The sequence below is a fragment of the Lytechinus variegatus genome, chromosome 1 (genome assembly GCF_018143015.1).
Source record: "Lytechinus variegatus isolate NC3 chromosome 1, Lvar_3.0, whole genome shotgun sequence".
Lineage (NCBI taxonomy): Eukaryota > Metazoa > Echinodermata > Echinoidea > Temnopleuroida > Toxopneustidae > Lytechinus > Lytechinus variegatus.
This window is the reverse complement of record NC_054740.1, coordinates 59,458,396-59,471,302: the sequence shown is the minus strand read 5'-3', so window position 1 is coordinate 59,471,302 and position 12,907 is coordinate 59,458,396. Positions and strand designations below refer to the sequence as shown.

Sequence of the window (12,907 nt, the reverse complement as noted above, 5' to 3'; positions counted from 1 at the left end):
ATGAATATCAAAATGCTTGAAAGATTTGCGTTCAGAATTGACATCTAAAAATTATATTACACGATAAATGACTGACAAGTTTTAAAATGGGCATTTTTGAAATAGATAATGAAATAATAGTTTTGTACCAGTAAAAATATAAATGACATTGACAAATGCATGATGCACCACTATGAATACTTATGCAGCTAAAAACTTTGTATTTGTACATAAAGTTGTTTAATAAATATGAGAGATAGGAAGAAATAGAGAGAAAACATAGATATATTATTCACAAATAAATTGCTCAAACACAACTTGGCACTTGGGAGCTCATAAATATAACACATAAAAGAGACATTAGCTTCCTTCACATCATTCATAAACCATAAAATGAGTTGTAAATATTACATATTTAAACTTGAAGGAACACAAACCATAACACAGAAAATTCTTCAATTTATTACAAATTGATAACTAAAAAATAATTATATTAACCTAGAATATGCAAGGCAAACAAATTGCAATTTATGTATTTTTTTTGAAAAATAATTTATTCCATTATTTTCTTGAAAATGCAAAACTAGCTAAAATAAAAACAAAAAAATTCAAATCTGCATTGAATATATTTTTGGTGTTATTTTGCTAATAAATATTTGAGAATTTTCAACAATCCCATGTGTTTATTTTCATTAGTATTGATACGGTTCACCATGTAGCTGCCATCTACATACTCTCACTAACTAGAGTTTTCTACGAAATACAAAAAGTATCGAATCCAATTGTATGACAGTGTTTTCAAGTACATATGAAATATGTATATATAATGAATTTTTTTTGGTAAATTTATTCAGATAAAAGAACAAAATAAAGTAAAATAATGCCATGCATTTTTTTTCAAAGTACAGCAAGAAAACATTCAACATTAAAACATTCTCATATAAAATCACATCGATATAGAGTCATGCAATATTTTTTTTAGGGATTCTAATTTACAGGTCAAAATTTCTTTATTTTTTATGAAAGAAAAAAATCCACTCTTAAAAACACTATAATATACATAGCCTCTTTTAATTGCCCCATACAACTGTACTTTACAGTCGGTTTGCTTGCTTTCTTGGTACTAGTTACTTTTGTTTCAAACTGTTCAACATTTATAGAAAAAAGTTGACATGCAAAATTCACATATAACAGTCTATAAGTCTGGGCCCCACAGTCAGGATTTGCTTTCTGCAAGTACAACCCAAGTTTGCCCCTAGAATAAGAAATTTGCTGTTTTGGGTTGTTGTTGTGTTTACTATTGAGTTGACCATTTTTAAGGACAATCACGTTTAATCATATATCATACACTTTGTGAACTAGAAGTAAATTAATTCATTGGATTCTTCTCAAGCGATTGCATATTAAGAAAGACCAGTGAATTACACCGTGCTTTCTGAATGGATTAATGGAACCTGCCAAATAAAGACCAATTAGCTACCAAGAAAAATACTGCTTTCCTTGCCTGTGGTTTATATAGACAGGTTCCACTGAAAGCTTGCCGAGGGGAATATGAGGGGTTGTGCACAGCTGATAGAAAGTGAGTTGGTGGCATATCTTTACATACCAATGGGAACAGGCTCCTTAGTTATTTCGTCCAATTTGAGTTTCATACTGTTCACATGTGACTGATTGTGTGAAAGGCTTAATATCAAAGGCTCATATGAATATTCAAAAGTCCCTATCCACAAATTGATCAATCATAATTAGACATACTCCTCTTTAAAATTATCACTCATTTTTACACAAAAATAAAGAAAATTCTCTGTATTTTTTTTCTAGAAAAGCTTGCAATACTGTCAATAAATACTAAGACAAAAATTTCTCAATTGTAAATTTCATAAAAACTGTACAAATCAGAGAGCATGAAAAATAGCGCTCCAAATTTATTTCATTTACAGAATCAAGGCAATTAAATTCATTCCATATCAAAACTTTTAAATTCACTGAATCATTTCCTTTCTTTCTCCTGTGAAGAGGAGCCAAATAGTTTTAAAAACATGATAAAACAATTTTTCGCTGAATGACTTTTACTGACTTATCATAAAATGAAAACATCTGACAGGTTCAAGCTGCATGTTGATTCATTTTTATCAATGAAATCGGTTGTAAAGCTGTTAAGATATGATGATATACAGCATGCAATGAGACCCAATTCATGCATGCATTTGCATTTGACTGGCTCCCTCTACAGTTCATGTTAGGAGAAGCAGAGTTCATCGTCTGTGCACTTCTCTCATCTTTTGTCTCTATGCTCAGGGTGTCTTGACTGATGATTTGGAGGCGGAGCCAAGCATCACCTTGGTAACAAAACTAACAATGGCGGAGGCGGGCTGTTCGACCTCCCAATCGGCAAAGAGATGGCACTGGTTGTCTGTCAGGCTGCCTGGCTTGCGGGCAACAAATCCAAAGATTCTGCAAAAAAAGTCAATAAAGAATACAGTGACTTTCAGGGAATTCATGATAACGGGCATCCACTCCTAGTGTGTTTACTATATTAGCAAAGGTTTTGAATTATATAGGGCCTATTTCATATCATCCGAATCATCATCACTATCTTATCATCCATCATTGAATGCTTTAACATAATAAAACAAGTAGTAATTAGTCTTGATTTATCTTGATGAGAAATCAATATATATTCTATTCAATTGTTGGATAATCAAAATAAAAATTGATTTTGCATTTTACTTTTTCTTGATAAGAATGAAGACTAATTTTCATTCTTTTATCAACAAATCTTTCATGTGTCTACTCCCATACCTGGGACCCATTGCATAAGAGTTACCATTATGGTAAATTTGCCATGCAATGTTACTTTCCATGGAATCCTTGATTAAGATTGACCGTTGATCATCGTTACCATTGGATGGCAAAGTTACCAAAATTGTTACCTTTATGCAATGGAGCACTGCCCCTGATTCACACTTGATAATAATCAAGCCTTTGCATGTGAAATATACAATTTGACTTATAGAAATAACTTACTTTGCATCAGCTACTTCTTGGCCTTCTTTCCTTGGGTATCTAAAAAATAGAATAAAAATATTAAAATGGTGTTAAGAAAAAAATTCTATTGCAGCTGGGTAATCTAAACACCTCAAACAGGGACATTCCTGTGGGCGTGTTGTGGTCTAGTGGTTCTGACTCTCGCCTTTCAAACAGAGGGCCGTAGGTTCGAATCTTCCGCAAGAAATTTACCCACACTGTGCTGCACTCGACCCAGGTGAGGTAAATGGGTACCGGCAGGAAGTAATTCCTCAAAAGCTGTGCACACCAGACTCGGTAGACTAGATTAGCCGGGGTAATATAGGAGCCCCTTGAGCACCTAGCAAGGTGGAATTGTGCGCTATACAAATCCTACACTATTTATTTCCTAATATCATTTGTGTGTTTTCTAGATCACTTGAAATATTGTAATGGGATCAAACTATGTGATGCTTCGTGCATCAGAGTTTAGGAACCAGATTGACTCTTCTGCATTTAGAGTGAACAGTATGTATACGAATCATTTCATGTATTTAGAAAGACTTACTTTCTTGTGAGTGGGTCCATTCCACAGAAGAGGATTGACTTGACTGGGTAGTGCTTTCTGAAGAATAATCTGACAAAAAGACAAATAAAAACAAATTAATCATCAGTGATTAACGGTTACTACGCTTTCCTTGCCAAGATGAAATGAATATATGATGATAATGATGGAGATCCCCATCAGCAATGCATGTTCTCAAGGTAAAGAGTTCTGAGTCAGGATGCCGCTAGAGAATAATTTCTCCCAAGACTCTGCCCAATGCCAATTCCAAGGCCAGCAAAATGTGGCCGAGGTTAGCCTTGGCTACATACCTGATCCTCGACAAAAGAAGAAGAAATTTGGCATCCATTCCAACTTTATGAGCATTACACAGCAATTCTTTCCCTCATCACTTGTACAAAAACCCAATTATGAGGAGGGGAGGGGTTGCTGGAAGTATTCTTGAAAATTGTATCTTATCCAAAAAATCAATAGTCTTGACAATAACACCAATAATTTCCATGCATCAATCAGCATGTTTTTCCACCATCAACTTGGTTGGATGAGGTTAAACAGGATCTTAAATGATCTTAATCTTAAGATTTTGTGTTGACGCCACCGCGGCCATCACACGATCGCAGGTGAGACAATTCCATGATTGTTCACAATATTTTCTAGAAATGATGTATATTCATACATTCACTGTTTTCTTGACAATTCAGTATGCCTCTCTTTGTTTTCATAGGACATTGAGCAAATTTCCTAAAGAATATCATGACATTGATGGATTTCCATGTACCTGAGATTGATCCGATCAATCGTAACTCTTTGTAAGACGGGGCCCTGTAGTCCCCAATGTTTTTCTAAGGTGACTATGATGGTTTGTAGTGAAAGGCTGCTTGCAGGACTTCTGCAAGAAAGACCAGGCTCTGACTTTCGACATTGAGGGTCCGTTGCAGAAAGAGTTGAGTTGAAACGCAAGTCAAAAAATCAGTCGCGAACCCCAAATGCACCCTGTTGATTGGTTGAAAATCAAGCTGCGATCGATTTCTAGTGTTGCGAATAATTGCAAAAGTGGTCCCTGAGACTTACTTTCTCTGTGTGTCTGTGAGGGTGATTCCTTTAGAGGACACCTTGAAGTGGACGACAACAGCCTCAGGTTTCTTCTTGGCAGTCAACGTCTTGGTCAAGCCTTCCCGTATAGCCTCTGTCCCTGTCAAGGATTCCATGTCAACGCTGTCGATGTACAACACTTTGCACGCTGGGGAAACAAAAAAAAGCAAAAGGAGATGTAATTTTCATGAAAAGAAAGATTCACCCAAATGCAATCAAGGCAATAAGGACGGGTGATTTCCAAGAGCCTGAAAGAGAGGAAGGGCCACAAAGACTACTCAGGAGTCTTATAACTTGATCTAATTTACCATGTCAAAACAGATTTGTTCTACTAAAGTCACCATCATTTAGTCCAATCATCACTTTGTCTAAGACTAATTATAATTGTGTCTACAGTGGTCAGCAACTCTAAATGCTATGTAATATGAACCTAATGTTTTCAATCATTACATCTGATGTAGGATTTAGTCAAAGAGAAGTAAATATTACTGGAGCTTAGACATAATGGAGTTGGGGGTCACATGGTAATTAGACCAATTAGTAATTAGAAACAAAAAGAACCCTGGTTTATTGATGAGGTGGGACTTCAACGAGTGGAAGTTCACCTGCGATATTATCTTAACAAATTACCTTCATTGTCATCTTTAAACACCCTTTAAGGTCTTACATCACCAATACATATATTTCAATATCCTATGACCTTCACTAAATGATTGATTTTGTCACCACTACATGAGAAATAATTTGAAATGACAGAATTCAGTATCCCATTAATGAAAGGAAATTCTACCCAGCTGAGGTTCAATGGAGTTTTTGTTTGAAGCATGTAACTGCCCCTTCAATCAATAAATGTCATTAAATGACCTGATAACAAATATATGGTTGAACCTGTCTAAAATATGCTGATTACTAAAGTTCTTAAGTTCTTTTTAATCTTAAACAAGAAGTACGGTGAAAATTATATAATCAGTCCATTTCCAATGAATTTGACTTCGTAAATACCTCAATGTGAAATTAAAGATTGTAGTGATCAAAATGATATATACATGAATATGAACTGATGTGACAAGCTAATTTACATTACTCACTACAGGGTGAACTACACTTCATAGAATTCTGCTGTGCAAACAACTCAACCCACTTTTTATTATCCCAATTCAAAGTAAAAACTTAAACCTGACAAAATATCAATTTCATCAATTTGGCAGGAGTTCAATAAACTTTTATGATAGAGGCTGTTCCATTGATCTTACCTGCTCCCTGCTGTAATAACGATGCTGCTGACTTGGGATCCAGACCTGCATCAGTAGCATCAGCACCTGATGGATCTAATATTCAGAGAGAGCATGAATAAAAAAAAATACTTTCTTAAATTCTCTTGAAATACTGCTTCATATAAACAAAATAACAGGTATATGATTAAATTTTAAAGATTACAACATATACATTGAATTAGATTTTTATTTGTTCTTAATGCTTCCATTTAACAGATATGACAGCTCGAGATTGTTACAAATGGACTTGACTATAGACGGTGTAGACAATATATGTATGGTACCCTTGAAAAGAAAGAAAATAGTGGATTATATTTAAAGTCAAACGAGCAAATTTTTTGTCACTAACTTTGAGATTTGGTTGAAGAGAAGATGGTAAGAATTTGGTTGATATGATAGAGCAAATAAAATTGATCAAGCAAGCACAGAGTTATTAGTCTCAAAGGGGTTCAACCCTCCCTTAGATTTTTTTGAAAACCTTTTTGTAAAATTTTAATCGGGTGAAAACCCTTTTTTTCAACACGAAACCTCCCCCCTTTAAAAAATCCTGCGTATACGCTACTGCTGTAACTCAAAGGTTAGTGATTAATCATATGCTTGATTTTAATGATGTTACATTGTAGTCAATGCAATCAATTGTAGCTGTGTCATTTCCCCCTCCACATTCTTTTTCTTTCTTTTCTTTTAATCCCAAGTATAAACCATAAACAAAACACAGTGCTTTTAGAAACACCCGTATTAAGCGCCTTATAAATGTTATGTATTATTATTAATCATAGAATAATGTGTCTACGATTATTGCTAAGCTTTGTGTTACGGGCATCTTTCAAACGTTACAGTCATACCAACGAAAATGACTCCTAAGTGACTGATGATACACCATTGGAAATAATGTAATAGCTTTGATCGGTCTGGAGTCGGTTTCATTGTGTGACCGAAGCTTATTCATCTCCCGTCATGTTCAATGGCTAAGGAGGTTATTTATGAGAAAGGAAAATAATCACGGAAGGAAAGACACATTAGGACTGATACAATCATCAAAAAAGGAACAAACCACAAAACTTTCTAAATTCATCCCCAAAGTTTTTCTATCGGTTCCTTATCTGATATTACAGGGAAATGCTAAGAGCAGCAGGACATTTGTCAAAGGTAAACCAGGGGAGCATTTCATACAAGAAATAGTCTTTAGCTATTGTTGTTATAAGCTACTGAAATCCTCGACTCTGATTCGTTCAGAGCAAATTAGTAAGTGAAAATCTCCAACTATTTGTTTCATGAAACACTCCACAGGAGAGAAAAAAATAAGACATTGGGGACAACTTAAAAGTGAAGTTTATGAACTTTCCTGATTCAAACGACACGGCTCATAAAATTTGTGAGAGTATTAAATGATATAAGGGAATAAATGGATGCTTGCCAAAAAAGAAACTGAATCCTTGTGTAAGGTAGGTACTTGTGATGCAACATATACATGTATATATTTTTTGAATAATATTGATAGCCTTGAGATGAAGAAGATGTAATATAATTATGAAAATTATGGTTCAATTTTTAAAAATTTGACATGAAGATGATTTGAATATTCCCATGTGTCCCTGAAATGTGTAATGCAATGCATGATAATGCCAAAAATAAATAGTCATAACTTGCATATATATTTATCACTGTATGATGAACATGGATTTGAATAGAGCCAATGAGTGAAGATGTGTTATAAACTATCCTGGATAAACCTTTTTAAAAATTTATTCACAGATACTCTAGCACTTGTTCCTGTTAATGCGGTAGGTTGATTGATACATCACATGCTGCAGCTTGTGGCTTTTACTCAGCCAAGCAGGTTGGTGCCAAATTTTAGCCACAAAAATTTACGCAAGTCATGTAAGCACGTTCATCCAATTACATGTAATTTGAAACTGTAACATTAACAATGTACATTTGTATTTCAAACAAAATTTAAAATGAATAGAAAATTTGATAGCAAAGTCATTTGATTGATCATGTGCTTTTATTGTTCAGCAGCATCTGCATTTAATTAGACCAACCTTGTTTTTAGTAATATGCTATTGTAAACAATATTCAATATTAAAGTTTATATGACACAGTTAAGACTGCAACAAGTAATAACACATCACAAAGAAATCAATACACCTCATGTCATAGAGACAGTCCTTAAAAACAGAAACGTAGGCCTACAATTTTGTTTAGAATGTCTTTATGAGGATGTTTGTAAATTAATCATATTTGAATATCAAATATTGGGTCACAATGGTACAAGCTTTCCCACGGTTGACTTAAAAAAAGAAATTGCAAATAGTTTAATATCATTTTGTCAGAATAACAGGACTTGTGTAGATGGTCATAGATGATTTCCTCCCTGTCAATAAAGGTCCAAATATTAGTGCATTAAATCAGGCAAACATCACTAAATGCTACTTGAAAACAGAAGGATGATCTGACCGCACAGATAGATGGTAGCGATTGGCAACATTTATGGAACAATCATCTTTTCCTTGAGCTATCATGGCAGGTTGATTCCCTTTGACAAATTGTTTACCACATGTCTGATATGTTTGCGTGAGTGATAATTCACAAATATCACGTTTTTTGGAGAGAAATAATCAAATGAGATCTGCATGATTGCTTGTCTATTCTGCATGATATTGAAGAGATTCGTTGAAGCAAAACCCCCAAAACACCAAATCTATATTTAACATGTTTCTCAGCAGCAAAGTTCCTACTCTGGTAGGGAAGTCAATACCACAATACTCGAACATGTATTAGAATTTACTATTAATGTCATTAAACATATATCAGAATAAACATAATCCTACTATGCAATAATCAGGTACAGGAGCTTGAAAAGATGAGGACAGAAATTAGCTCTGATCAGTTCACCTTCTAAATAACGATTAGAAATGAGATCTTAAAAGATGTTTCCCTATTTTTTCTTCACTTTTTTCTAATGACAAAGAATACAATGAACACAATTGACAATACATGTACATCCCCAAACCTGTTCCAAATATTGCCTTAGGAAATCTGAACTTCACTTTATGGATGAATTTTCCTCTGCTCTTGTGATGTATACAATATTTTCTCTACTCTATATAGGCACCCCCATGCCCCCCCCCAAAAAAAACACCCCATTGAAATAATCAATTACAACATATCCTTACTACAAGAGCTACATATTCCACACAGACAAAACCAATTAAATATGAAGCTTTACTTTTATAAACCAGAATTAACCTAATTTTTTTTTCTGTAAGTTGAACACCAAACATTTCTCCATGAACATAACTATTAGCCCCTGGAAAGGGCTCAAACTGGACAAAGATATTCTAAGCCAGGTTAAAACCAATACCCTTCATTCTTAAAGAAAAACTACACGTCAGCAGTACACTATCAAGTTATCCTCTCGGTAAACCAGGATGAAATATGGCAAATTCACCCTTTAAAAAGCCAATAATCTCTGGCGCCTCCCATGCACGATTTACAACTTCATGCTCACTCTACAAAAATCCTGGGGATTATTGCAAAAATAGTTGATTTATTTTGCTTTCTGACAGCCAAGTTGTAGGATATTGAAAGATTGAGAGGATTATGGGCACAATGACAACTGAAATATGGAACAATAGAAACAACTTGGTACACATTTGGGACAGTTCAACTGGAACTTGGCAAATATATGTTGAATATGGCTGATTTTGACTATCATGTTCAGGTTTTTAAAGTTCCAACTCAAGGATTTTCATCATGGTGTCCATTATATTAATCAAATATTCTTTAAAATGAAATGATTCCTGGGGAATTCTTCTTAAGCAATATTTGTATTATACAAGCAATAATTATGGATATGTAATCATTGCTTATGGATTTTGTTACACGAATGCTAGGCAGCCATAATTCAGTTTTGTTATTCTTTTTGGCTGCTACCCTCTAATTCATGTATTTTCAAAAACTATGTTCTGAGAAACTGAAACCTATTTAATGGAAGGACTATCTTTGAATCATATTTAAACCATGACCAAATAAATATCCTGGTTGAATCAGAGTGATCCCCAATGTAAATCCATGCTATCCTTGGTTCGATGCTTAATCAAACACAAGTTGAAAGAGCGATTGCTTTTACTTCATTTGTGGTGAATTTAACAATATTTGTTTCATAAAGCTCACAGCTTATGAGCAAATAATATGGGATCCATGTTCAATAATTATGTTTTTTTTATACAAACCAAACCCTAAAAATATCCTGCAAGCAACAAGTTTGTGATGACATAAATATCTTTCTCATATTATTTCGATAATATGATGTTGACATGGTTTTCAAGCGTTTTATACATTGTTCCCTTTACCATTAACATCATGGTTTTGACTATGTCTTCATGGATGTTACATATTATGAATAGAACAAGTCATGTGTGAAATGTTTCAGAATATATTCTTATTCCTTAAAGCACCGTCCAAGCTACTTAGAATTGGTAACAACAATGGATTTGACAGCAGGCAATGTCTGACACACAACCACATTGAGGTTTATGTCATACCAAGGTTTTCAAACAATACCAAATTAAAATAGTTAAATTCAAAGAGTTGTGAAAAATCATTATAACAGAATCTTTTCCAAAAGTTTATTTCCAATCATGATTATACAGTGAATCCTTAATTAATGTAGATAGATACCGATTTGCATGATCATATTATACCACTGCATGTGTTAAAAGCCCCTACACACCATGACTTTATAATGATTGAAATACAGAAGATGGATAGAGAATTTCTTGTTATGTAAGTTAGAAATACCAGCCGGGGCCTTGTTTCATAAAGTAGTTCATAAAGTTATGCATGAGTTTACTGATGAATATACAACATGACATGACTTAATGTGAGCTGAAACCCCTCCCACCCCCCCCCTTCTCCTCAGATTTTTTGAAATCCTTTGTTTGTTTCTTTGCTTGTCAAATTTTCATTGGATGTAAAACCTTTTTTTCTTGCTTGCTTGTCAAATTTTCATTCAATTCTAAACCCCTATACGCTACTGATTCAATCTTTGCCAAGAACCTTTGCAAATTACTTCAATACCATTCCAATCATTTCCCAAAATATGCTTTGCTCAACAGATGTGTGTCAGCAGTAAGATTGTTCATAATTTTTTCTTGCCAATTTACATTTTTCTGTTAAATCATGCATAGCCTTAAGAATATTGTTATGAAACACAACATTGTGACCCTTTATAGCCTAGCTACGACAGAAATAGGAGAAAATTAAAAATCAGTTAAAGTACACTCCACTTGTTAGTTAAACACCACCCAATATTCACCACATGTAGTTTTGTTAGATCAAAATTAAATGAAGCCCAGCCTGATATGATCTGCATCATCCTTTACATTTGGGTAAATATTGATAAACAACCAATTACTTACAATCATTAGATGCTGAAGAGTATCTACCACCTAAAATAATGGGTAAATGATGGATAAAATTGGTTATGATACCTGAAACCTCCTGGTTTATTTCAATTGACAAAATACTGTAGTATTGTAGGTATTTTACAAGAGAAAAAAAATCAATGCACTTGATAAAGATATAACCAGAAATAGGATACAGTGACTACTTTCCAAAAGAATAATTCTCACAATAGTAAATTTAATTTGGCATAATTTGGTTGGGACATGGGGTAATCAGAGGTGAGGGGGGAGGGGGGGGGTCGGGGTCGGAAGTTAGTTAGAAAATCTTGATGGCGGAAGACTTGTGGAGTTAGGGTGTGCTGGTAGACGATCTGGTCACAGTACTGCAAGGGCGAGGTGGGGTTAGGGAGGGGGGGGCTGGTTGAGGGTGATCTTACCCATATACCCAGAAAGATGAGCAATATGGGTAAGGCCAACTTATGTTACAAGGGATTGGTCAGGGTGGGGGTAGGGAGGAGACAACATAAAACTGGTAAGAAAGGGCTAGGGATAACTCGGTCATAAGAGTGTGGTCTAGGTGGGGTGGGGGGAGAAGAGGAGGTAAACCTTACCCATATCCGGTAAGACAAGCTTGATCGGCAAGGCGAGCTGTGTCAGTGTGTGCTGGTAGATCAGTGCTGATAAGCTACTGAAGATGGGCTCATTGACGCATCCTTTGAGCCTCACCCCTCGGGCGTTGGGCTCGATCAAGAAATGCCTCACCAATTCGCTCTGTGGATCACCGCCTGTGGAAATAGGAAGAAAAAGACAAAAAGAAAGAAAATATATTAAGGATTTTTTCCTTTAAATAGTGAGGTATTGATAGGTAAAATACCACTCATGTTCATATGAAGCAATTGGCAAAAATTATGATAACTTTTGGGTACTCCTGAATTTAAATAAAGAAGGATGGGAGCGGGTGGCAAAATCTTTCAAGAATAAGAAACACAGACCATTTTAATGTGTTCAGTAAGATTAACTTTGAAAAAAAAAACACCTTCCAATGGAAAGTTCATTGACATTATAAATGTTATCTATTCTCATGACTGTCCTGTTTGCTTTAAAGTATAAAAAATGCTGCTCAAACTGAGAAAAAAATAAGTTAAATGAGAGAAAAAAAGGGAGATAGAATGGGTACAAAATAAAAAAAAAGATGTAGAGAGATATAGACAGTCACAAACAAGGAAAAGAGAAAAAGAGACGGGCTCAATCGCCTGTTACAGTCATATTTTCTATCAAAGGACCTGTAAGTACAAGATCAACATCAAATTGAAGTTGACCAGGAAGGTATGAAAAATGGCATCTATATGTGGGCTTGATCAATTTCCTGTTCCAGGGGAGGAAAAAAATGCAAAAATAGAGCTCGTCTATGGTTAACCATGACAGCCATGCACAAGAGGGGAGCAGGTGGCTGAGGTCTTATTTACAGGGAAGAGTCTAGCTGATGTGATCCCAAATAATAGACTTTACTATGATGTTATATTGCTGGATCAAATGTTGGAGGTAGGGAAGCTATCTACAAGAGATATGAATGTATCTGT

The 12,907-nt window shown here is 34.7% G+C and overlaps 1 protein-coding gene across 6 annotated transcripts in view; it reads right to left on the bottom strand.

Annotated features, from left to right (window-relative positions):
• Positions 1-885: 885 nt before the first annotated feature.
• LOC121418410 (tensin-1-like) overlaps positions 886-12,907 on the bottom strand; it is a 108,659-nt gene continuing 96,637 nt past the window's right edge. For 5 of the 6 annotated variants that reach the window (XM_041612257.1, XM_041612282.1, XM_041612274.1 and 2 more), the window contains 7 exons: positions 11,939-12,112; positions 11,343-11,372; positions 5,896-5,970; positions 4,622-4,790; positions 3,554-3,622; positions 3,007-3,045; positions 886-2,433 (listed from right to left, as the gene is read on the bottom strand). In XM_041612257.1, the coding sequence (XP_041468191.1) occupies positions 2,274-2,433; positions 3,007-3,045; positions 3,554-3,622; positions 4,622-4,790; positions 5,896-5,970; positions 11,343-11,372; positions 11,939-12,112 (716 nt within the window). In that variant the 3' untranslated portion in view covers positions 886-2,273. The remainder of the gene's footprint in view (positions 2,434-3,006; positions 3,046-3,553; positions 3,623-4,621; positions 4,791-5,895; positions 5,971-11,342; positions 11,373-11,938; positions 12,113-12,907) is intronic. The other variant, XM_041612265.1, reaches the window with a different exon arrangement.